The sequence below is a fragment of the Carlito syrichta genome, unplaced genomic scaffold (assembly GCF_000164805.1).
Source record: "Carlito syrichta isolate Samal-C Ts95f unplaced genomic scaffold, Tarsius_syrichta-2.0.1 Scaffold301791, whole genome shotgun sequence".
NCBI classification, from domain to species: domain Eukaryota; kingdom Metazoa; phylum Chordata; class Mammalia; order Primates; family Tarsiidae; genus Carlito; species Carlito syrichta.
In genome coordinates this window covers 205,011-231,436 of record NW_007245887.1, presented here as the reverse complement: position 1 = coordinate 231,436, position 26,426 = coordinate 205,011, and the positions used below count along the sequence as shown (strand labels likewise).

General features: G+C 36.7%; 1 protein-coding gene across 4 annotated transcripts in view; it reads right to left on the bottom strand.

Moving 5' to 3' along the window:
• Positions 1 to 2,412: 2,412 nt before the first annotated feature.
• Positions 2,413 to 26,426, bottom strand: part of NSUN6 (NOP2/Sun RNA methyltransferase family member 6) — a 59,446-nt gene continuing 35,432 nt past the window's right edge. For all 4 annotated transcript variants that reach the window (XM_008055246.1, XM_021710995.1, XM_021710996.1 and 1 more), the window contains 5 exons: positions 25,894 to 26,013; positions 19,479 to 19,623; positions 8,300 to 8,448; positions 5,055 to 5,180; positions 2,413 to 3,231 (listed from right to left, as the gene is read on the bottom strand). In XM_008055246.1, coding sequence (XP_008053437.1) covers positions 3,019 to 3,231; positions 5,055 to 5,180; positions 8,300 to 8,448; positions 19,479 to 19,623; positions 25,894 to 26,013 — 753 coding nt within the window. In that variant the 3' untranslated portion in view covers positions 2,413 to 3,018. The remainder of the gene's footprint in view (positions 3,232 to 5,054; positions 5,181 to 8,299; positions 8,449 to 19,478; positions 19,624 to 25,893; positions 26,014 to 26,426) is intronic.

The following is a 26,426-nucleotide window of genomic DNA, read 5'->3' as shown; positions in this document are numbered from 1 at the left end:
AAATCCTAAGGACACGAGATTTACTGACTTGTGGAATGTAAAATTACAGTCTTTTCACACAGCAAAGGCTTAATCTTAACCTACTCAGTTGTAGAATCATGATTTTTGTAGTCAACCTAGGAAATGCTGGAAATGTACTTAATAGTTGTTTTTTTTTTTGGTCATGCCCATTTTCAGTCTTTCTATGCTCTTTCTCTACTGCTCATTTAAGTTACTGTTACAAAAAGGTGCTGCTAAATGTAGGATGTCTTAGTCATATTGTACTTTAAGACGATGCCACATTTTTAACATGGGTTTGCTATGCATTCCTGTTAAACACTCACTGTCAGCTACACTGAACTGTCTAACAAACCTGGTTTAAAGTAATTCATATAAAACAAATAAAGAGCTGGCTTCTGCACTGTTTATTAGTAGTAGTATTAATTGCCATTTTAGGAATGATTCCTGTGGTTGAGAATATATTAAATATTCAACACCACTTCCACTTATGGGGCATCTACCTTAGCGGCAACACTAAACACTTGATGTTCCTTTAGTAATCCTCCAATGCCTGTTTTTTGGTTAACAAGGTAGCTCAAAGTAGGCAAAAGATTTTTTTAATTTGTGAGCTCCAGCAGAGTAATCTGAGTCTGTAGTGAGTTCTGAGTCAATTGTTTAATTTCTGCTAAGTCATGTTTTTTAACTATTTGTACTTCGCTTTGCTATTTAAACTAAAATGTGATGCAGGGTGTTGAAGTAAATACTCACTTAAGTTTAAATGGTTTTGTTTCATAGAAATATCTATGCTAACACTGAATATGTTAAAAGATGTATTAATTTGCCTTCATATTTCCCTGATTTTTTTTTTTTTTTTTACATTTCTTTGTCCTTTAAGTATGTGTTTTTTCAATTTGCTTAAGAAACCCACTAAAAATTGTCTATGTTCAAGGAAAATTTTTAAATTTTTTTGGTCCTGTTTCCAATATGCCAAAATTTTTTTCCACATTGCTGGCCATGCTTGTATTTAGATATCTGTTGGTAGTAATCAGTCATTACGCCAGTACAAGTGTGCTGCAAGACTGATTTTCTACCATTTTCATTCCAGCTTAGCACATAAGGCTTTGCAGCAAACATGAGAAAATGGATTTTGTGAAGTTTCTTACAATACATTTCAAGTTTAAGGAGGTATTCTGAGCCTTGGAAAGAGAAATGCCACAGGTAAACCATGTTTCTCTTTAGTCAAATGTCATCTACTGGATATAAGGCAAAATAGGGATGTAAAGAGACACTCACCTATTTGCTTGAAATGATTTCTCTATTCTAATAAGCACTTTTGGACTATCTACTCTGAAGCAAAGACTGAAAGGCAAGACCTCTGCCTCCAGGATGTTTCCCAAGTGTGGGGTAAGGCTTAGGTAGATGGCTGGTAAACTTGAATGAGAGCACTAAGTGTCATGAGAACAACAGATATGGGGACTTAGGAACACAGAGAAAGAGCAGTGCCTAACCAACCTCAGGGAAGGTGTTCAAGAATGGTTTCTTCAAAGGAGAGGCCATCCAAAGGTCTTACCTGACGCAACAGACTTTGCAAATCATCATGGATGCAAAAAAGTTATGAGGAATTCCTAAAGAAAACCCATGAGGAAAAAAGTTATTGGGCAACTGTTTCCAATTGATCACTTCTATGCCCAAACCCAGTAACTTGTGATATGTTTAATACCACATGAGAAAGTCTTTAAACTACGGCTAGGTATTGGGTATTTTAACAGATCTAAAAAGCCAGTAGCATGATATACTACTAAGGCTAAATTAATTTTTTTAAAAAGCAGTTACTAGCCGGGCTCGGTGGCTCAGCCTGTAATCCCGTGCCTTGGGAGGCTGAGATGAGTGAATTGCCTGAGCCCGCGGGTTTGAGACCCTCCTGGGCAACTTGGCGAGACCTCATCTCTACAATAAATCAAAAATATCAGCCGGGTGTGGTAACGCGCACCTGTAGTTCCAGCTACTTGGAAGGTTGAGGTGGAAGGATCGCCGGAGCCCAGCAGGTTGAGGCTGTGGTGGCCAGGAGCGGCCACTGCACTCCAGTCTGGGCGACTGAGTGAGACTCCAACTCAAAAAATAAATAAATAAATAAATAAAAAGCAGTTACTTATACTAGAGGTATAAAGGGAGGTGTCTGGTTAACTCTGCAGTTCAGATGATGTTCTGTTTTTCCTCTGAGGTCACATTTGACTGTGACGTAGTCTTTTTTGGTCTGGATCTATCACAGATACAGTTACCTTGTCTGGCATTGGTGTTAGGTGCAATTATGTTCAACAGAAGACCACCAAGGCCCAGCTGTAAGTGCCAGGCTAGTTGCCAGCTGTCAGAAGCTGGTTTTTCTCAACAATAGATGGTAAAAGGTACCCGAATTGTGGAATAAATATTCTCATGTTTTTCATCTACAAGAAAATATTTTACTTCTTAGTTTAAAACTATGACAATAAATTAAACACAGTAGAGGCAGACTATCATTTAAAAGAGGTCCACACTTCATTTGAAAGAGGGCTGATTTACCAAACAGTAAGCAGAGTCAGGTAGAATACTTATCTCAGTCACTAGCACAAAGTCAAGGTTTTACTTCCCACGTCCTTTCTTAAAGAACTGCTACTGAGGAACTTTGGAACAAAAAACAATTATTTTTTATAACCATATTAAATTTTGCTAACTTATTCCTTTTGCTAGATTAACTAATTTTTAACATTTAAAATGACTTTCATTCTTTACAAATTAAAACACGAGACCCCCAAATGAAAATATGCTCCAGCCTTTCCTTTTCCTTACGCTAATAAATCCATAAAGAAAATTTTTTTAAAAACACAGAATAGAATCTCATCACCCTCTACTTCCTCTGTGTCTCTTGCTCCCTAGTGAAACAGCTGGCAGCCTTTTCTGTTTCCTTAGCAACCACGCCATCCCTCAGTTGGTCTGACAACACTTTTGTTTAAAAAAAAAAACGCAGACAGCAAATGTTTGGAATTTTCATTTCTGCAGATCCTTCTATGTGCTTTTGCATTTTACAAATTTTGCAATAAAAAAACCTATGCAATCCTTATTCGCTAGCAGCATCATGTCTTCTGTTCTGGCTTCTCTGAGAGAGTCAATGTCAGTTTCCTGTAATGGCACAGCAGATGGATCAAATCGCTGCAGCTGTTTCAATTGTTCACATGATAGGCCTGTTCCCATCATTCCTTCTCCTCCGATGTGTGGTTCCTTTTTGGAGAAAGTGAATAAGCATGGATGAACAACCTATAATTAGTAGGTATGCCAGGCACGATTTAAGTTAAAAGATAAATTGTAACAACTATATCTCCCAAGAATAGAAAAATGAGTAAATGCCTTTTATTTTTGTGGACTACTGTTTTCTGGGCAGCAATGTGGGAAAGCAGTATTATATGGTTGCCTGATAAACGAGTCTCTATAATGTCCTATGTTCTTATTAAGCACTGTGATGTTACCAAAGACCTGAGCTTCACAGTTAGAAATGTATGGATTCAACTGCAATTCTGTCATATTCTAGCAGTGTGACCTTAAGTAACTTTACCTAGCCCTATCTCCTCATCTATAAAACAGGTAAACTACTCAGTTCTAAGAATTAAATGAAGGTGGTATCATGCCTGCCATATAGTGGGTAGTTGGCATCAATAAAGTAGTAGATAAAATTCAGCTTTATCTATCATTCTTCAAAACTCTGAAAGGAGTTCCTTAAGCATCTCTCTGATTCATGCCAATTGGATGATAAAAGTTCTCTTTTTCTTGTTTTTACATGTACTAGAAGAACAAACATTAGAAAGGCATACATAAGTTAAGGCTGTATAAATTAGTTTAGAGGAACAGCGAATCATAGGAACTAAGGATACTTGCAAACCACTACTGAAAAAGATCTATAATCCTAATTTTAAGTCACCACTCACAGAAAGATGATTATATCTCAAAGATAGGTGTTCAGACATATACTTGAGAAAAGAGTTTAATATCCCATAAGGGTAAAGGAAAAACTTTCCCTCTACTTTATGTCTATGTTAAATCTGTGCCTAAGTGTGTAAATTTCCAAGTGAATTCTGAAATGTTCCTTTTTGGCTATGATGTAATTGCCTTATAATTTCTGAGTCCAGAAACCATTTCTGAGTTGTTTTTATTTATGTATTCCAAATACCTACTTTTTATAAGGAAAGTATTAGAGTTAAATGTTCAATGTATCTGATGAATATGAGCATTATTAAAGATTTAAACTTAATCCCAAACATCCTGGGCTAAAAATAGAATCATAAATAGTCTTAATAAAGACTATAACAGAAAGACTAGTGCTAGGTAAAAGAAAGTATAAGAAGTCTTTTTAAATGTTATACATTTTATATAATAAGTTGTAAATAAGCTATAATCCTGAACCACAATTTTTTCCCTTTTGGCTGCTCTTTTGATAATCCTGTTATTAGAGTTTGTTTGGGCTTTGATGTGACATTACAGAAAATGCTCGACATTTTCCATATCAGAATATAGGACTTGGAAGGAGAAAAAAAAATCTTTTTAGAAAAAAGTGCTAAGTAACATGAACAACCACCACAAGTGGAATAAACACATAACAGAAATACACCCAAGTTCTGTGCCATTTTAACACAATGTCAAGGACAAACATTGTCAGGACATGCAAATTCTCTACTGGGAGTCAAAAACGAATCTAACTTCATTCTTGTTTATTACATTACAGGAAATCCCCAACATACGAACAAGTTCAGTTCTGAGGGTACATTCATAAGTCCATTTGTTCTAAGTTCAACAAAGTTAGCCCAGGTACTCAACTAACACAATTGGCCATATATGTATTTAACAGACTATACTGACACTCGGTGGAGAAAAATAATACATTAAAAATGCATGTATCATTAACATTTGTAACTTGAAAAGTTTGTATGTAGGGGATTTACTGTATTCATTTTGTAAGTTTTACTTATTCCAAGTAACATCCTGTGTTCATCACTGAGCTTCCATTTCTGCAATGTATCTTATTACACAGAGAAAAAAGAAACTACTCTTACCTGAGACTGAAGCTGAAGGCAAGGAAATGTTGTGAGGGCCCAGGCAACTTGTTCTTCATTTTCTGCCAGCGTTATGGTGCATGTGCTATAAACCAGCACACCACCTGGCTTCAGCAGTTGAACTGCCTAAAGAAAATTATGACCAGACCACACAAACCATAAGATCAAATAAACATCTAAAGAAATTTCATAGCATTATGTATAATACCTTTCAAGAGTCTACGATAAATAATGTTATCATGAAAAGGATTCCTTCTCAAATTGGAGTATGTAAGTGTAATTCTTGCAGTTCACTATCGTGAAGCTGTCATACTCCATATGGACTAAGACTTTCCCAAATACAATCAGTTTCATGCCTTTACATACCATTTTTATACTGAAAACACTCAATCTTACATTTTTAGACCAGGCCTCCTTTCTGAATTTCATACTCAAATATTCAGTTGCCTTCTCAACATTTCTGCTATCAAATTTGACATGTCCTGAAAAGAACTCCTATATTCCCTCTGAAACATACTACAGAAATCTTCCCATCCTGCCAGATGCTCAGGTTCTAAACCTTGGATGATCCTTTGTGCCTCTTCTCCTCTCACATTCCCCATCCATTAGCAAATCACACTGGCTCTACCTTCAAAATATAGCCAGAATGTGGCCACTTCTCACCACTTCCAATGCCCAAGCCTCTTTAACTTTTGAGTGGATTATTGCAACAGTATCTTACTGTGTCATTCTGCTTTCCTCCCTGACCTTCTGCAATCTAGTCTCAATACAGCAGCTGCAGTAATCTGTCTATCTGTCCCTACTCAGCCTCAAGCCCTTCCGAATGTCCTTCATTATGAAGTCAAAGCCAAAATCCTCAGAAACAAAATCCTACACAAACAAGTGTATTGTTGCCATTCTGACCTCCTCTTGTATAACTTTTACCCTTGCTTATTCTGCTTTAGCACACTGGCTTCCTGCTGTTCCTGGAACATGCAAGGCACACTACCACCTTGGGATGTTTGCACCACCTTGGAAAACTTAATTCTCTTCATTGCTTGCTCCTTCACAATCTCCTTATCTTTGCTTATATGTTGCTTTTCAGCGATGCTCTTCCCAACCACCCTATGTAAAATTGCAGCTATTCCAATCCAGTAGCCTATCCTCTCTCTTCTCTTCTTTAGTTTGCTCCATGGGGTGACAGCATTATCACCTTGTAATATACTATATAACTTATTTCCCTCCCTAGTTAGAAAAGAAGCCTCATGAATAAGGAAGGGAAAGGATTGTTTGTCTGTGATTCCACTACTATACTGTCAACAGCTACAATAGTATCTTGCATATAGTAAGTACTCAATGAATATTTGTTGAATAAATAAATGAATCAGGAAGTAAGGCGCTATGCTAAAATGAATTTGTCCCAATTATACCTTATCTTTTCAAACTCTTTTTTACATGTTTAAAAAAATGTAATAAAAAAATTAATAATGTATAGTTGCATTTCTTTAACAGGAGTATACTAACCAAAATTGAAAATTGCTTATTAAGTGCCTATTCCTGTGTTAAACACCTTATGTGGATTCTTCTCAGTAAATCCTTATAACAAACATGATGTAAGGTTACTCCCTATTAGGTAGAGTTGTTATTGGTAGAGTTGTTATTCCTATTTCTCAGATATGGAAACAAAGTTGCCTAGAGTCACTTCTGTGGAGGAGCCATGGCTCAAAACAAGGTGTGTCATATTCTCAATTTCTATCCATGCCAAATGGCACACCTGCTACTCTCAAATTCTCTCTTGTGCACTGTAGCTTTTCTTTCATATTGAGATCATGCATTTACTCATGATCTAAAACGAACAAAAACCAAGTCCTTTACAGGATCCTAATTTTACTCTCAAGTCAAAGTGGGTTTCAGCTGGAAGTAAAGCTTCCTTTTGCTGCTAGTTGTTTTAACTCCAAGGACGTGTTCTTTGAAAACTATTATATAGAAAAAAAAGTTAAATAATTCACAACCAGTGCTACCTTTGTGTATGAAAGGTGACACCAGGAGAGTTGAACAGAAATGAATTCAAAGACAACTTTAGAGACTGAATAATTATAGCATATCCATTGTTGCTGTAGCCTACGTATTTATAATTGGAGGGTTGAGAGGAAATAATGAATTCATTTTTTATCAAGTACAGTCTATACTCTGTGAAGTCCACGGAGTCACTTTTGCAAGATTAAGCGAATCCTCATTCTATTCTATTCTTCTGAAATGTACTGAAGACAAGTTAAATTTGCAGTTTTTATAGTATCACTTCCTATTTTTATCAATGGGTTTGTCTCCTCCAATGGACTTCCTACTTCTTATTTGCTATCTTATTTGCCATAGAGACCCTATTTTTAAAAAGAGTAATTTATTTTATATCCAATTATTTACATCAATTATTAACTATATGTTAACAACTCAGTGATTCTTTTTTAGAGAATGTTTGAAATTTATTAAATGTCTCAGTGAAGCCATTTTACTATTTCCTATATATCTTAAAGTTTAAACAACATAAAAGAAAGCTCCTTATATTTATAACCAGGTCTTCTCAGTCATGTGTATGTGTGTGTATATGTAGAAAAATACACACAACATAAAATTTATAATTTTAGCCTCCCTAAGTCTACAATGACATTCAGTACATTCATATTGCTGTGCAGGGATCACCACTATCCATCTCCAGAACTCTTTCAGCATCACAAAGTGACACTCTGCACCCATTAAGCAATAACTCCTCATTTTCCTATCTCCCTAGTCTCTGGTAATCTCTATTCTACTGTATTTTATTTAATTTTCAGTAGAGACAGTGTCTTGCTATGTTGCCCAGCTTAGTCTCAAATGCCTGGCTTCAAGCAATTTTCCCACCTTGGTCTCCCAAAGTGCAGGGATTACATGTGTGCACTTTGTGCCTGACCCTATTCTACTTTCTGTCTCTATAAATTTGCCTTTCTAGAATCTTATTTTTCCTTTTGTGTCTGGTTCATATTGCTTAACATAATGTTTTCAAGGTTCATATATAGTAGCATGTATAAGAATTCCATTTATTTTTAAGGCTGAATAATGTCCTGTGTATGGATATGTCATTTTAAAAAATCCATTTATTTGTCACCAGACCCATGGGTTGTTTCCACCTTTTGGCTACTGTGAAGAAAGCTGCTATGAACATTGCTCTCAGTGGACCAATCATCAAACTAGAGAAGGTCAACTTTCTATCACCACAAAGGGCCATCACATACCACAGTAAAGAGTTTTCGCTGTAATGGTTGATATGATGTTACTTCTTTCAAAGTCCAAGTACAAGCCATGTTTGGTCTCTGTCCCATTCCACTACAGGGTGCATCAAGAAGAATTCGGTCAAAAGATTCTGGTAAGAATGGAGGTGCCCCTATAAAGATAAATATAAACATATTTATTATCTCTCCTATTGGTCTAGAATGGAAAATTCTTGAGATCGAAGCAATGAACAGGAATTTAAAATCATCTGGAATAGAAAATAAAGAAAAATAATTTTCCCTTCAATCAAGTAGTTGGTTAAACAAATTCTGACTTATATTTAACATAGATTTGACTTTGTAGAAACGTTAAAAATGTGGTTACTAGGGTTGTGGGTTATTATGTTGATATAGAACAAAGCAAGCCTGATCAAATGAGACTGTATACCCCTAACTGCAGAAGCCACAATTCATCAGAGCTAGGACATGGAATTAATTCTGTCTTTCTGGAAATGAATACTTCTCTTGGTAATTCCTGTTGCAGGCAGCCCAGGAAAAAAGAGAGCCTGGTGGGTTGTAGTGAGACACACTGGTTCTATTGTACCTCAGTCTCTCTGTTCCTGTGGCCATCAGTATGGTTATGGTCCAGAATGAGTAGAATGAGTCAATACCTTCCTGGATTAATTCTTCCACCAAGTTTTCTTTGCATTCACTTGAATAATTTTCTGTACTCCAACTTCTGATCTATTTGACATTATGTAGAAAGTCATGAAACCAAAAGGTCTGTTTATGTATTTATGCAAGATACTGCTGCTGACTGCTTATATTTAAAGCTGGTTGATTTCCTGTAGGAACCACAGTAATGTTCCAAACCTTGCTCCAGCATCATCTGCTTTTTGCTGATTGCAAAGCTGTTAGACAGAAGCTATTATCAACCTAACTCACCTCTATCTATAACCATATTTGCTTTCTTATCTACCTACTGTCTTAGAATTATTTTCAAAGTAAGCATCTTTAAGGTTTTTGACACATATTGATAAAACTATCTAGAAAAACTATACCAATTTACACTTTCATTATCATGTGTACTAGCTTCCCCAAAATACTCTTTAAAGCTGATTTCAGCTTTACTAGCTATTTATATATTTTATATGAGCATATTCTTTGTCTGCCTTTTTTTTTTTTTTAACCAAGACTATCATCTTTTTATTGATTAAAACAGCTCTTTGTATATTAAGGATATTAATCTTTTTTAACACACATAAATGTTGAATATTAAATGTGTATCTGTTGCTGCGTTCTCTCTTTGCTTTCATGCTTTAAAATCTTTCCCACTGTGAAATCAGATACACGTCTTCATCAATATCTGTTTCCAGTTATCTTCAGTTTAACTCTTGACACTAATCCATCTTAAGTTTACTTTTTTGTGTGTACAGTCCTTTTCCTTTCCTCTCTCTCCCCCCACAAAAAAATCAACTAAGAGCTATTTATTGATTTATTGACCAATTTACTCTTTTCTCCAGGTTTGAGATGCTACTTTTATCATAAACAGAATTCTTGCATACACTTGGACCTATTTCAAAAGATTCTGTTCTGCTCTAGAATATGATAGTTTTTAAGCTCCAAATCTAGCCTTCTATATACCCTGCAGTGTGATGCTGAGGTGGAAACTCTTCAAACTACAACCCTCCTTTGCCTCCTGGCTTCAGGAATCACCAATAGGAAACACAGGAGTGATGGTGGGAGGGGATGGAAGACAAGTTGGCGAGAGAACAGACTTTTTCCTTCCTGTTTACTTCTGTTCCTAGAAACTACCCATTACCTTGGTATCAGCAGTTTCTGGACTTTTCTGTTAAGCATCAGGATAGTCAGCCCCTGCTCCCTGAGAGGTCTAAGTCCCAGCTCCAGCAGGTACTTTGCTGTGAGTCCTGAGGAATAAGCAGCACCAGCAAGTACTCCCATCCCCATTCCCTAGGGTTGTGAAGTCCAGTTCCACTCAGCCTCTCCGTCCTGGTAAGCAACCTTCCCTTCATTTCTCCAGCTACAGAGCAAGGACTTACCAGCTCTGGGTTGCCCCATGCTCTCCAACACCTACTCAACTAATTTGGTACACTGTTTGCTTATATTATCTCTCTAAGATAAACTTACACTAAATTCTACTGAAATACCTTATAGAGATTTATTTTAATCCTGTGACCAGAAGAATTCCCTTAAAACACAGCTCTCAGCAATTCCTGAGAACTGTGGAATTGCAAGAACATCCGCAAGCTCACAAGGTACCTTTGTGTAAAATATAACAAGATGCCCAAGACTCATATTAGCAGAGTCTTACACCATGAAGAACAAACCATGGGCTGCAATGTGGGCCCCTAACTCATCTTCAGTCAGATGCCCTTGGACAGAACACAGTCATACATGGTGGTTCTGTTAGTGTTAGTGGTAATGCCTAATCTCTGCATTTACCTTTTATTCTTCTGCATGCTACAAAATGGGTCTTTTTTCTTAGGAAACTCAGAGTTAGCTTCCTTGTGCTATACATACAATTTTAACATCAGAGGCAGTACAGTTTTTGAACTAATCTCCAAACAAGCATACTGTTGAAAAGAACAGATAATTTGAGGTTTTTGGCAAAGGACAGTACTTTATATATCTAATCCAAATCAAAGAACCGGCAGTTTTCAGTATAAAGCACTATTTTTATTGAAGGTACTGGATGACGATTATACAGACATTAAGAAATTCCTAAAAATATTTCAAGGAACAGACCAAGATCAACAAAATGATCAAAAAAATCAAACGTACTTGGTGCAAGTGAAAAAAAAAATTTTTTTTTGAGTCAAGAGTTTCACTCTGCTGCCCAAGCTGGAGTGCAGTGGCATGATCATGGCTCACTACAGCCTCAAAACCCTGGGTTCAAGTGATCCTGCTGCCTTAGCCTCCTGAGTAGCTGGTACTACAGACACGTGCCACTGCATCCAGCTATTTTTTATTTTTTTGTAAAGATGAGGTCTCATCATATTTCACAGGCTGGTCTCGAATTACCGGGCTCAAGCAATTCTCCCGCCTTAGCCTCCCAAAATGCTGGGATTACAAGCATGAGCCACTACAAATGGCCTGAAAATTCTTTTATTCAAAATTAGGCAAGGGATAAACACTAAGGATTATTAGTAATGTAAGAATATCTACATTTTTATTTATTAAAACTTGTCACATAAAATATCTTGTAACTACATTTAGGAATCTCTAAAACTGCCTTGTTTCGGTGTGGTGTGTAATTTAGGAGCAATTTTAGGTTAAAAAAATTAGACTGACATTACTGGGAAAAGGGCATAAGGTGTTCTGCAGATCCTCTCCCAGTGTGGGGAAAAAAACCCCACCATTTTAAAGTCTCTGGAAAACGTCCTAAGGGTATTCAGTGAATGAAAAAATATTTAATAAAAGCTACAACATCTCAGAACAGTGAGAATCTGTGGCATTTGAGCCAACACCCACTCCTTTCTCTGTTTCCTCCCTCCAACTGCCTCCCCACTCCTTGAAGCTCAGTGTGAAAAATCTACTTCATGTGGGTGCAACCAACATATGATGCCCTCCCTTCTCAAGTTCCCAGTCAAGAAATGTGGTATCTCACCAAGAGAGGCAGGCTTGTCAGCATGTCTCATCTGCCCTGGTTCCATGATGTTGCACAGGCTCTAATTCCAGGAAAAAGCAGCTGACATCTCTGGGGCTGTCTTTCACCACTCAGACTCCACTCATGGGGGAAGCTCCACGTCAGGCACAGTAGTCTGAGAATACTAAAGCTCTGCCCTCGCTACAGCTCAAAGAGAAGAGGTTCTACTCTAGGAGAGGCAAGCCAACAAGACCAGAGGCTGCCACTCAAGTCCAACATCAAGAGTATCACTTCAAGAGAAACAGGCCACTACTCTACCCTCAGCTCTAGAGCACTGGCTCAGAAGTTTTGCACAAGGGAAAAGGCAAAAAGGAAGAACAGAGTACTGAAGATCTCCCCAAATGAAGTGACTTTATTTAGAACAGAAAGTAGAGTTTAAGCCTCAGGGCATCTTGAAAATAATGGAGACAGACCCAACAGAAGATTATCAGAAAACCAAAGAATGAGACAGTGAGAAGAGCCTTCTTGTGGTGGGAACAAATCTCAAAGACTGGTATCAAAGATTACCTATGTACAGGGCCTCAAATTTATAGGATCAGATGGTAGAACAACTAACATCTCAGAAGAGCACAGCTGAAAAAATAAAGCAATCAATTTGCAATCAGTGGAGGCCAGCAAGTCTTTATAATACCAACTGAAGTACATAGTTTAACACAAAGATCAGAAAATAGACAAAGAGAGCCCTGCCAAAACCAATGACAACTCAGGAATATTGCTTACATGCTAAAAGTTGCTGAATGACAATAGCAGCCACAAATGCTAAAGAAATACACATGACTAAAACAGCCCACTAAACAAATAAGCAAACAATTACCACAAGCCTGGGAAGGAGACAGATTAGCATCCAAGTTGTTACAATTTATTATCTAAAATGTCTGATTTTCAAAAAAATTATAAGATATACAAAGAAATTTAAAAAGAATGACCCATAAGGACAAAAATCAGTTCAAGAAAATGAAAAAAACTGTCTTAGAGAGAATTTAGTTGCCATATTCAGCAGACAGAGACTTTAAAGCAGTTAAAATAGGTCAGGTGCAGTAGCTGACACCTGTAATCCCAGCACTTAGGAGGCTAAGGTGGGAGGACTGCTTGAGCCCCAGAGTTCAAAACCAACCTAGCCAACATAGTGAGACCATGTCTCTACAAAAAATAAAAAATAAAAAAATTAAGTGGTGTGGTGGTATATGCCTATGGTCCCAGCTACTCAAGAGGCTAAGGGTGGAAGGACTGCCTGGACCCAGTGAGACCTCGACTCAAAAATAAAATAATAAAACAAAATTAAAATTAAATAAATTAAAGCAGCCAATAAAAATATGCTCATAGAATTAAAGAAAACCATGCATAATGAAGTAGAGGATGATATGGTGACAATGTCTTATCAAATAGAGACTATCTAAAGAGAAAATTTATTAAAAAAATAAATCTAGCAACTGAAATACAGTTCAGCAACTTAAAATACAATGACAAATAAAAAATCCACTAGAATGGCTCAGAGTTAAAGTGACTGAAAAAACTGAGTGTACTTGAAGATAGATGAATATAGATTTTGTCATCTGAAGGTCAGAAAGAAAAAAAAAAAAGAAAAATGAAAGTAGATCTCACAGAGATGTGTGACTACATTAAGTGTACCAACTTAGGCATAACAGTAATAAGAGTGCCAGAAGAAAAGAAGAAAGAAAAGTAGAAAAGTATTTCCAAAAAATATGGCTGAAAACTTCCTATCTTTGATGAAAAACAAACTACACATCCAAAAACACCAACCAACTCTACATAGGACAAATGAAAAAAGATCCACAACCAGACATATCATCATAAAAATATTAAAACCCTGAAGTCTAGAAGTGTGATACCTCCTGCTTTCTTTTGCTCAGGATTGTTTTAGCTATTTGTGGTTTTTTTGTTTCCATATGAATTTCTGTATTGTCATTTCCAGATCTGAGAAGAATGATGTTGGTAATTTAATGGGAATCACCTAGAATCTGTAGATTGCCTTTGGTAGGATGGTCATCTTAACAATATTGATTCTTCCAATCCATGAGCATGGAATTTTTTTCCATTTGTTTGTGCCTTCTTGGATGTCTTTGGGCAGTGTTTTGTAGTTCTCATTGTAAAGGACTTTCACTTCTCTGGTTAGGAAGATGCTGAGGTATTTCTGTGTGTGTGTGTGTGTGTGTGTGTGTGTGTGTGTGTGTGTGTGTGTGTGTCTATTGTGAAAGGGACTATGCTTTTTATTTGGTTCTCCACCTACTTGCTGTTGGTGTATAAAAATGTGACTGTCTTTTGCACATTTATTTTGTATACCCTGAGACTTTGCCAAAGTCTTTTATCAGTGCTAGCAGGTTTTTGGCAGATTCTCTTGGATTTTCAAGGTATAGGATCATATCATCAGCAAAGAGGGATAGCTTAACTTCCTCTTTTCCTATTTGGATACCCCTGCTCTCCTTCTCTTGTCTAATGGCTCTAACTAGGATTTCCAATACAAACTTTACTATGAGGCTACAATAAACAAAACAGCCTGGTATTGGTATAAGAACAGGCATACTGACCAATGGAACAGGATAGAGATTCCGGAAGCAAAACCTCTATTTCTCAACCAACTCAACTTAGACAAAGCCTCCCACAGCAACCACTGGAGAGAGGAAAACCTATTCAGTAAACGGTGCTGGGAAAACTGGCTGATCACATGCAGAAGATTGAAAAAGAACCCCTACCTATAACCATACACAAAAATTAACTCTAAATGGATCAAAGACCTAAATGCAAAACCTCAAACCATAAGTATCTTAGAAAATGCAGGAGATACTCTTATGGAAATTGGAACAGGCAACCAATTCCTGATCAAAACCCCAAGTGCCCATGCCATAAGAGATAAGATAATATTTGAGAGGTAGGAAAGATGGCAGCTGAACCAGTCAGACTATATGAGTCCCGGTATGAGTGACTGGTCATGTGAGTGGGAATTCCATAAGGTTGAAATATTGCCATGCACCTTTTCAGACCACAGTGGAATAAAAATAAATATCAGCACCAACAAAATTTCCCAAAGCCCACAAAGACTTGGACACTAAACAGTATGATGCTGAACAACAACTGGGTCAACACTGAAATCAAAGCAGAAACTAAAAGATTCCTAGAAACAAATGAAAATGAAGAAGCATCTTACCAAAACTTCTGGGATGCCATGAAAACAGTTCTAAGAGGGGAATTTATATCTCAAGAGCACACATCAAAATGGAAAGATCACAAATTGAGAGCCTAACAAATCAACTAAGGGAGCTGGAAAGAGAAGACCACCCAAATGCCAACTTTAGCAGAATAATCCAGATCACCAAAATAAGAGCCCAAATATGGGACACAGAAGACAAAAATATCATAGAAAATATCAACAAAACAAAAAGCTGGTTCTTTGAAAGAATTAACAAGATTGATGGACCCCTAGGCAGAATGACCAAGAAAGAGAGAGAAAAAGCCCAAATAAACACAATCAGAAATACAAAAGATCAAATCACAACTGACCATGAAGAAATACAAAAGATTATCAGAGATTACTATGCACACCTCGAAACAAACTCGATAACCTAAATGAAATGGAGGACTTTCTGACATCATACTCCCCAAGTTGAAACAAGAGGACACTGAGACACCAAATAGACCAATAACAACAGGAAATGACTCTGTCATAAGAAAACTACCTACAAAAAAAAAAGCCCCGGACCAGACAGCTTTCCAGCAGAATTCAACAAAACGTGCAAGGAGGAGCTGATACCAATCCTATTGAAAGTATTGAAAAGGCAATTGAGAAAGATGGAATTCTCCCCAAATCATTTTATGAAGCTAACATCTCACTGATAACCAAACTGGGTAAAGATCAAACAAAAAAGAGAATTACAGGTCAATATCTCTTATGAACATAGATGCAAAAGTCCTCAACAAGATTCTAGCAAATCAGATCCAAAACACATCTCAAAAATCATCTACCATGACCAAGTAGGCTTCATTCCCGGGATGCAGGGCTGGTTCAACATCTGCAAGGCCATTAATATAATTAAATACATTAACAGATATAAAGACAAAACCCAAATGATTATATCATTAGACACAGAAAAAGCTTTCTATAAAATCCAGCACCCCTTTTTGATAAAAACCCTCGAATATCTAGGTATAGATGAAACATACCTCAAAACAGTAAGAGTCATCTACGAGAAATCCTCAGCCAGCACACTGCTAAACAGAACAGAAACTGGAACCATTTCCCCTGAAAACCGGAACAGGACAAGGATACCCACTCTCATCCCTCCTTTTCAACGTAGTTTTGGAAGTCCTGGCTAAAGCAATCAGACAAGAGAAGGAGATAAGGGGCATCCAAATAGGAAAAGAGGAAGTCAAGGTATCCCTCTCTACAGATGACATGATTCTTTACCTCAAAAACCAAGAGAATCTGTCAAAAACCTCCCTGCACTGATAAAGGACTTTAGGACAGTCTCAGGATATAAAATAAATGTGCAAAACACAACCACATTTCTATTCACCAACAATAAACAAGCAGAAGTCCAAATAAAAAGCACAATCCCGTTCACAATAGCCACACACACAAAAAATGAAACACCACAGCATTCTCCTAACCAGAGAAGTGAAAGACCTTTACAATGAGAGCTACAAAACACTGCTCAAAGAAATCCAAGAAGGCACAAACAAATGAAAAAAATATTCCATGCTAATGGAAAGGAAGAATCAACATTGTTAAGATGTCCATACTACCCTTTAAATTACCAACATCATTCTTCTCAGACCTGGAAAAAACAATATAGAAATTCATATGGAAAAATAAACAACCATGAATAGCCAAAACAATTCTTAGCAAAAGAAACAAAGCAGGAAGTATCACGCTCGCTTCCAGACTTTAAACTTTACTATAAGACTACAATAATCAAAAGTCTGGTATTGATACAAGAACAGGCATAGAGACCAATGGAACAGGATAGAGATTCCAGAAGCAAAGCCTCAATTTCTCAACCAACTCATCTTTGACAAAGCCTCCAACAACCACTGGGGAGAGGAGAATCTATTCAGTAAATGGTGCTGGGAGAACTGGCTGATTACATGCAAAAGATTGAAACAGGACCCCTGGCTATAACCATACACAAAAATCAACTCTAAATGGATCAAAGACCTAAAGGTAAAACCTCAAACTATAAGAATCCTAGAAAATGCAGGAGACACCCCTATAGAAATTGGAACTGGCAACCAATTTCTGATCAAAACCTCAAGTACCCATACCATAAGAGATAAGATAGACAAGTGGGACCTCATCAAACTGACAGGCTTCTGCAAAGCAAAAGAAACCATTAAGAGAGCAGGGTGACAGCCCACAGAATGGGAAAAAATATTTGCCAACTGTATCTCTGACAAAGCCCTAATATCTACAAGGAACTCAAACACACTGAAAGGAAAAAAAAAAACAAACAGCCCCATTAAAAAGTGGGGAAGACATGAATAAACACTTCTCAAAACAAGATATACGGGCAGCCAACAGACACATGAAAAAGTGCTTAGCCTCACTAGTCATCAGATAAATGCAAATGAAAATCCCATGACATACCAACTATCCCCAGTAAGAATGGCCATCATTAATAAAAAAAGCAACAATAGATGCTGTCAAGGATGTGGACAAAAAGAAACACTTCTACACTGCTGGTGGGAATGCAACTAGTGCACCTCTTTGGAAGACAGGGTGGCAATTTCAGGAAGAACTAGAAATTGACCTTCCATATGACCTAGAAATTTCCCTATTGAGAATATACCCAGAGGAACTCAGGTCACTGTACCAAAAAGATATCTGCACACACATTTGTTGCAGCTCTATTCACAATAGCAAAAACATGGAACCAACCATACTGCCCATCAAAGCTGGACTGGAAAAAAAAAATGTGGTACATATACACAATGGAATATCATGTAGCCATAAAGAAAAACATATGGACTTCACAGCAACTTTGGTCTATCATATTCAGTGATCTATCACAGAAACAGAACAGAGGACCATATTTTCTCACTTATAAGCAGACATTGAACAAATATCAAATACTGTAAGAAACGGATTTTCAATAGTGCTAAACTACCAGGAGAGGTGGGGTGGGACTGGCAATTGAGGGAAATGCCAGGGGAGGGGGGATACACCTCATCAACAAGGGTACCTGCATAATGAACATTTGTATACCTAACCCTGAATTGTACCCCACATCTTTATAATAAAAAAGTAAAGGGAAAAAAAGTATGTTTAATGTAAGTGGATTTTAAAAAATGGTTGCATACACTGTTTGTGTACTACACACGCTAATGGAGAATTTTAAAAATGTTGAAAGCCAAAGGTAAAGAGAAAATCTTAAGGCAGCAAGAAAAAAACAACTTGCCACATGTTAGGAAACTACAATAAGGCAATATGATTGACAGCTGACTTCTTATCAGGGACAATGGAGGCCAAAAGACAGATGACATAGTATAGGGGGGAAAAAAACAAACTGTCAATCAAGAATTTTATATTCAGCAAAACTATCTTTCAAAAATAAAGTAAATAGAGATCTATTAAAAAGTAAACAAAAGACCTAATAGACATTTCTCCAGGGAATACATACAATACCCAACAGGTCTACAAAAAAATACTCAACGTCACTAATCATCAGAAAATGCAAATGAAAACCACAAGATATCATCTTGCCCTAGTTAAAATGGCTGTTATAAAAAATAATTATAACAAAAAATAACAAATACTGGCAAGGATGTAGAAAAAAGCAGACATTAGTACAGCCATTAAGGAAAACAGTATGGAGATTCATCAAATAACTAAAAATAGAATTTTCATATAAATCAGCATTCCCACTACTGAGTATGTAGAGAAAGAAATTGAAATCAATATGTCAAAGAGACATCTGCACTCCATGTTCACTCCAGCATTATTCACAACAACCAAGATATGTAATCAACCTTAGTGCCCATCAACAAATGAATGGATAAAGAAAATGTAGTATATACACACAATGGAATACTATTCTGTCTTAAAAAAAAAAATCTGTCATTTGCAACAAAATTAATAAACCAGGGAGACATTATGCCTAAGTGAAATAAGTCAGGCACTGAAGAACAAATAGCACATGATCTCACTTACATGGGGAATCTAGAAAGTCAAATTTATAGAAACAGAGAGTAGAATCATAGTTACCAGAGGCTGAGGGAAGACAGAGGGAATGAGGAGATGCTGTTCAAAAGGTACAGTTTCAGTTAGACAGGAAGAATAAGATTTTGAGATCCATTGCACAATGTGGTGACTATAGTTAATAATGTGTTTTACATATCAAAACTGCTAAGAGAGTAAATTTCAGATGTCTTACTACAAAAAATAGTGAGGTAACAGATCTGTTAATTAGCTTGTTTTAATCATTTCACATTGCACACATATATCAAAGTATTACTCCATATCCCACAGATATAATTATGATTTGACAATTAAAAATGATAAAAACAAAACAAAATCTAACTCACCTTCTGTGTCCTCAATCATATCAAGTTTAACTGCCTTTGTTCCATCAAAGCAAAATGCCCTAATGGAATTCAGTCCTAAAAATAAAGCATTCTGCTTTAGTTTTTCTACTTTGTTGAAGATTTTATCCAGTGCTATTACATCTCCCTAGAAAGGAAAAAAAAAAGACAGAAAAAAAAGCAGTCATGAAAGTTAACAGAAAAACTGGTGAGAAATTATGGTCTTTCCCAGTTTTCTTCCACCCCTACTTTTCAAGCTGAATATATTAACCAAATGTATATCCAATTTATATCAAATACTTAAATCTTCCATTTAAAAAAACACATTCTTGTCAGAAAAACAATCTTCTTATAATGGCTAGCTACTTTTGATCAGCAAAATTTGAAAACAAAAACCATTTGCAATCTTCCAAAAAAACTTAAAAATATTAATTGTAAGTAAAGATTAAAAATTACCAATTTGATATGCCATGTTCACTTCTGGAAGAACATGAACTAACGCTATGAGACAGTTGCCTTAAAGTTCTCTGAGATGCGCTTTAAAATCAATCCTCTTAATATTTTCCTGCTATACACTAAAATTCCTGTAAATTATGGCCACTAAACCAGAAAAATATTTAAAACCTGTGTATCATAGCAAAATGTTCTGAAGTGGTATAAAAAGCAATTAAAAAATAATTTGATATGATAACACTTTATTTAAGTAAAAGTCAATAAAGAGACCACAATTTTAAGAATGCACTGTGACATTCATATGGTTTTTTATTTTATTTTATTTTATTTTATTTATGTTTTGAGCCAGGATCTCACTGACACCCAGGCTAAAGTGCTGTAGCATAATCCTGACTCACCTGGGCTCAGGTGATCCTTTCACCTCAGCCTCCCAAGTAGTTGAGACTATAGGCATGCATCACCACACCGAGCAATTTTTTTGTTTTATTTTGAGAAACAAGGTCTCACTATGTTGACCATTGCCCAGACTGGTCTTGAACTCCTAAGTTCAAGCAATCCTCCCACCTTAGCCTCCCAGAATGCTGGGATTATAGGTGTCAGCCAACACGCTCGGCCCTCATATACTTAAAAACACACTATGAAATAATATTGTGGATATGGTGGGATTGACTCTTCTATACATTTTCTTGCTTTTGTTCCTTTTACATATACCATCCTTGTATGATGTATGCAGCAATGGCACATTTTCATTAATACCTTGACAAATAGGAAAACCATTTAAAGTGAGTTGAACTAGAAATGTAGTTAAAATGTACTGTAGAAGCCGGGCTCGGTGGCTCAGCCTGTAATCCCGTGCCTTTGGGGAGCTGAGGTGAGTGGATTGCCTGAGCCCGCGGGTTCGAGACCCAGCTGGGCAGCAAGACCTCATCTCTACAATAAATCAAAAATCAGGCGGGCGTGGTAGTGCATGCCTGTAATTCCAGCTACTCGGAAGGCTGAGGCGGAAGGATTGCCGGAGCCCAGCAGGTTGAGGCTGCGGTGGCCGGGAGCGGCCACTGCACTCCAGTCTGGGCGACAGAGTGAGACTCCAACTCAAAAAAAATAAAAATAAAAATAAAAATGTACCGTAGTGCAGGAGAAACTTCACTGGCTGAAGGCTAGTTTTACAAAAATACAAGCTTAGAGGCAGCATTTATATACGATGTGCTTACCTACTAAAACCACATATTAAAAGCGGCAACAAAATTTGGGTTCAACTCTGGCTCAAATATCTCTATTTGGCTTGTTCACTTCTATACTGCTGTCCCACTGTGGTAGACTGCCCAAACAGCCCCTACTCTTCAGCTCTCCATGTATCCTCATCCTTCACCAGGCCACCTTGCTATACCTATACTCTGGACTCTGGGCTCAGTCATGTGATCTGTTTAAGCCAATGGGATGACTGTAAATGTGATAGAAGCAGAGATTAAACAAATGTGATGAAAAGTGATGAACAGTTGGGCTCTGCTCTGCTCTCTGCCATCTCCCAGCCTCCCAGTGACTGCCCTCTGATGGGCTAGCCTGCCAGTCCTAGCAGGAGGAGAAGAGATACGTGAACCATAGGCAGGACATCCTAGTTATCTTAACTGAGGCCACTTTAGCTAAGCCAACATCATGCAAACCCAAGTGAGTAAGTTCACCTAAGATCATCAGAACCATCTAAGTAATCTGTAGGTGACCAGTGCAAGAGCACATCCAACAGAGACTAGCTGAGCAGAATACTGTTTAGTTGCATGCTGCCAAGATTTTGTTTGTTTTTACATAGCATTAAACAACAGAAAATGAATATACCCATAACATTCAGACTCTTTCGGAAAACCAAATCAAATACTTGTGAATAATTACCTTTAAGCAAATACATTAAATATACCACAAATTAAATGGAGTATCACTTTCTCAAAGCATATCATAATCAAGCTTCACATTTATGCTTCTACAACTCCATAAAATGAATCCTATTTCATATGCTTCATTTTATACACTAGTGGTACATTTTCCTTCAACAGTCTTGATAGTTACCACCTTAAAGTCTTTCGGAGCAAAGAAAGAATATAAATAAACAGGCAAATATATCCCTTCTAGTGAACTGGAGTATTAATTCCTCAAAATTTAAACAACAAATATTTTTTCTACTGGAGGTATTTTTTAGACCTAAGGCTACTCATTTAGGCTATACATGTGCTACTGCAAATTGTTTGTGTAGTACATCTACATAGTACATATACAATTGACCCTTGACCAACATGGGTTGAAACTGCACAGGTCCACTTATAGGCAGATGGAAAACAGTCTTTAAAAAACATGAAACTTCAATACACAGAAATCCAACTTTTCACAGAAGCAGGTTCTGCAGGGTCAACTGTGGGATTTAGCTATGTGTGGCTTTGAGTATACGCAGGCAGTCCTGGAAAAAAATTCCCCACATAAAACAAGGGACAACTATATACATACATACATACATACATACATATATGTGTGTGTGTGTGTATGTATGTATGTGTATGCACATATATGTACATATATACACACATACACAATGCATATATATTTATGTGTGTATATAGTGCAGAGATGGTAGGTTTAACCTTTCAATATATTTTTTTCATATAAATTTTTATTTTTGTATACTTTTTATCCCCTCTGCTCGTAACATTGTGAATATTTCAGAAATTCTATAGAGTTAAATACTAACGTGTAATGCTGAATTTTCATCAGAAGTCTTTGGAAAACATGATTTGTACTAATAAAAGGCAAAAGCCACAATTTTACCTTGACACAGTCAGTATTTCTACCTCTTCAGTCTAAGATTTCTTGTAAATCCTTTGAGAGTCTTACAAATCATCAACTATTGATCAAAAATGGATCTACTGATAAAGTACCATCTGGAACTTTTGGGAGTAGGAGCAGAGATAGTTATCTTCTATCAAGTAAATCAGCTAGAGAGGAAGAGCTTAATTATACATTCTTAATTATAAATCAGTACCATGAAGGTAATTGCTGAGTTTCCTAGTTTCCTAAAAGTTTTATATACTGTATAAATCTAGGTAATTTAGAAAAGTAATAACCAGTCTCCTGTTTTACTCTTTTAATATCCTTGCTTCACTCTTTATCCATCTTAGATTCCATGCTTCTTTCTCATATACACATAACAAAAACACTACTGTGGTTAAATCAATTCTTCGTCAACTTCATGTAGCTCAAAAACATAACCACACCAACTAATCTCACTCTACATTCATAACCACTACCTTAGTGAAGACTGAAATTCTTATGATGTGCCTATAGCCCATTCTCACTCTCATTTTCCTACATTTCTATTTCATACCTTCTCAGAAATCTTACTACCTCCTTTCTAATCCCATACTCATCCAAAGGCCTTGCTTCCTACTGAACAGAGAAAACCAAAATAATCAGATGAGAACTTCCAGTATACTAGCCCACTATTTGCCCCCATGTACTAGGTCTTCCCTCCTATTTGCATAGATAAACACCTCATGCTACCATCTAACGTTTCTTGTCATCAAATCTTAGCCTATCACATCTCAAAGATACTGTTCCAGCAATTCTCTACTCTCCCTGGTGTTACCAATCTCTCCCTTTAATGTATCATTCTTATTAGCATACAAACTTTATTTCTCTCATCTAAAATAAAAAAACAAAACACAGAAACTCCAAGTCACATCACCCTTCAACTATACTACCTCCTTTCTTTGCTCTTCTGTACACCACTTCCCCCACAAGAGGAGTCATCCCAATTCAACCTATTTGATTCCTCTCATTCTCAATTCAAACAATACTGACACTCACCAAAACTGCTATGAGAAAGTCACCAATAACCCCCATGACACTAAATCCAGTGGGAGTTCTGTCTCTTCTTACCTGGCTTATCAACAACATTTGACATGGTTGACCTCAATATCTTTTTCCACCTCTTTCTTCACATGGCTTCCAGGGTATCACGCTCCTCTGGTTTTCTTCCTACGTCACTGGTCCTTCTTTCTCATTTCTGACATTTTCTACATTCTCGTTATAGCCCATCATCAGCTTTATGGCTTTACCTATTACCTGTATGTTGATAACTTCAAAATTTTTATCTCTAACCCACATCTCTCTTAGACTCTGTACTCCTATAACCAACTGCCTGTTCAACTTGGATATCTAATAGACATCTCATTTTAATATATCGGAAAATAAATTATTGATTTGTTCCAGCAAAATCTGTTCCTCCATCACAACTATCCAGCAGCAACTCCATTCCTCCACTTCCTCAGGCCCCCAATCCTTAGGAGTCACCCTAAAATATGCTCTCACTTTTACAACCCACATCCAATCTATCAGCACCTCCTAACAGTTATATCTTAAGAATAGATCAAAACCTGACCACTTTGTACTACCTCCACTGCTTTTCCCCAAATTACAGTCTCCTACCTGATCTCTCTGTTTCTGTCCTTGCCCTCTTATAATCTGCTTTCAACCCAGCAACCAAAATGATACTTTAAGTAGTAAGTAGGCTTATGTGACCCTTCTGCTCAAAAATCTCCCAAGGACTTCCTATCACTCCTGCGTAAAATACAAATCCTCTCAAATCCAACAAAGCTGCTCTGACCAAACACTTCTCCTTTCTGATCTTTTTTCTTCACACTGCTCCCCTCCTCACTTACTCTACTCTGTCAAACTCCTGAGGTTCCACAAGCAAGTCAAATACCCTCTGCCTCTGAACATTTACAGCTACTGTTTTCTCTAGTTAGAACATTCTTTCCACAGACCTCCACTCATTCATCACCATTGGGTCTTTCCTTACATAATACCTTCACATTGTGGCTCCTCCTCATCACCTATTTAAAACTACAAGCGCATTCTCTCTTCAACAGTACCTATTCCCCAACCTTCCTTCATTTCTTGCCATAACCCTTAACACAATCATATATGCCGTATCTTGTATTCATCTATTTATTATATGTCTCCTGCCAGCATGCATGTCCCATGAAGATAAAAATTTTGTTCACTATAGTTCAGTGCTGTATTCCCAATACATGGCAAACAGTAAGTACTAAATAGTTGTTCAATCAATTAGTCAATTAATCAATCAATCAATACCTGCCTCCAGATTAAGAAACCTATTATAAGTGAAGATACAGCATAATGATTTTAGAAACCTCTAGCTTTAAAGAATTTGAAACAGATGGGAAAGATGGCATAAACTGGCAATGTCCTTCTTGAGTTAAAGAATCTCAGTTGAAGAAAATAATAGTTATAAGGCCACAATGAATTTTGAATATAGGTGAAACCAGCCCGTAATGAAAGAAAACACCATGGCAAATACACATACATACGAAAAAGCAGTAAAATCTAAGCTAAAGTTATCCAAGGACAGTCTTACTCATATTTTGCAACAACAATGTAGGCTTTATAATTAAGCCAGATCATAACATCTATATGATCCTCAAGACAAACACACACATATGTCCTTTACCCTATATATGTGTGTGTGTAAGTTTATTTATGCATTATATATCTATGTGTGCACAGATATTTCAACATATATATTTCACACTTTGACAATGTACTGTGAAATTAATTTTTAGTGATGGAATTTAATAGTTAAAAAAATTGAAAATCTTATAATTAAGAATATGAAATGATCACTTAAATGTATTAAATAGTTTTATGAGGGAAGAATTCTATTCTCTAATTGTATTAACAAATGGGGAATTCAAGAAGGTCCTGAGACAGCCTTCATAAATGATCAGTGTCTACCAAACTTAGTATATGGTAGTTGACATAACTGAACAGCCTTCACTTTGGCTGAATCTGAAATAAATTGGTTTATGAATGGCAGTACGTTTCGTAAGTTACATGTTATTCTATCTTCGCTACTTAAATATGTAATATTTTGAGAGTAGTTTTGTTATGAAGATAGGCTCACCTGATCATGCATCAGTGCTGCAATGTGTGTTGCTTTGCCCCCTGGTGCTGCACACAAATCTAGAATTTTCTCTCCAGGTTGAGGATTCAGAACATGGGCTACTAAGGCAGATGGCAAATTCTACAAGAAAAGAAAGCAATCAGTTACCAATGATTCAAAACCAATTACCAATGATACAAAATTCTGAATCAGAGAATGTAAAGAAACCTTTAAATCTAATCCAGTACAGCATCTTAAAGTCTGCCAAGAGTATAGTTTTTGTAAATGTACTAAGGTCAAAAAATCTATAATTTCCTAGAATATCCTATGAGCTCACAGGAGTTAAACACACACCAAAAAACATCTGCACAGGAAAATGCAGGTCACATTTTTTCTGTCAATACAGGGTTTCTGTCCTGACAGCAATGTTTTCTGGATACCAGCAAAAAAAAAAAAAAAAAAAAAAATCATATTGCCTTTTCTTAATTTCAATGGTTCTCAATATTTTGGAAGTCAGTGACCTCTAAAATTATAAGACCACTCTGGGTCTTTTT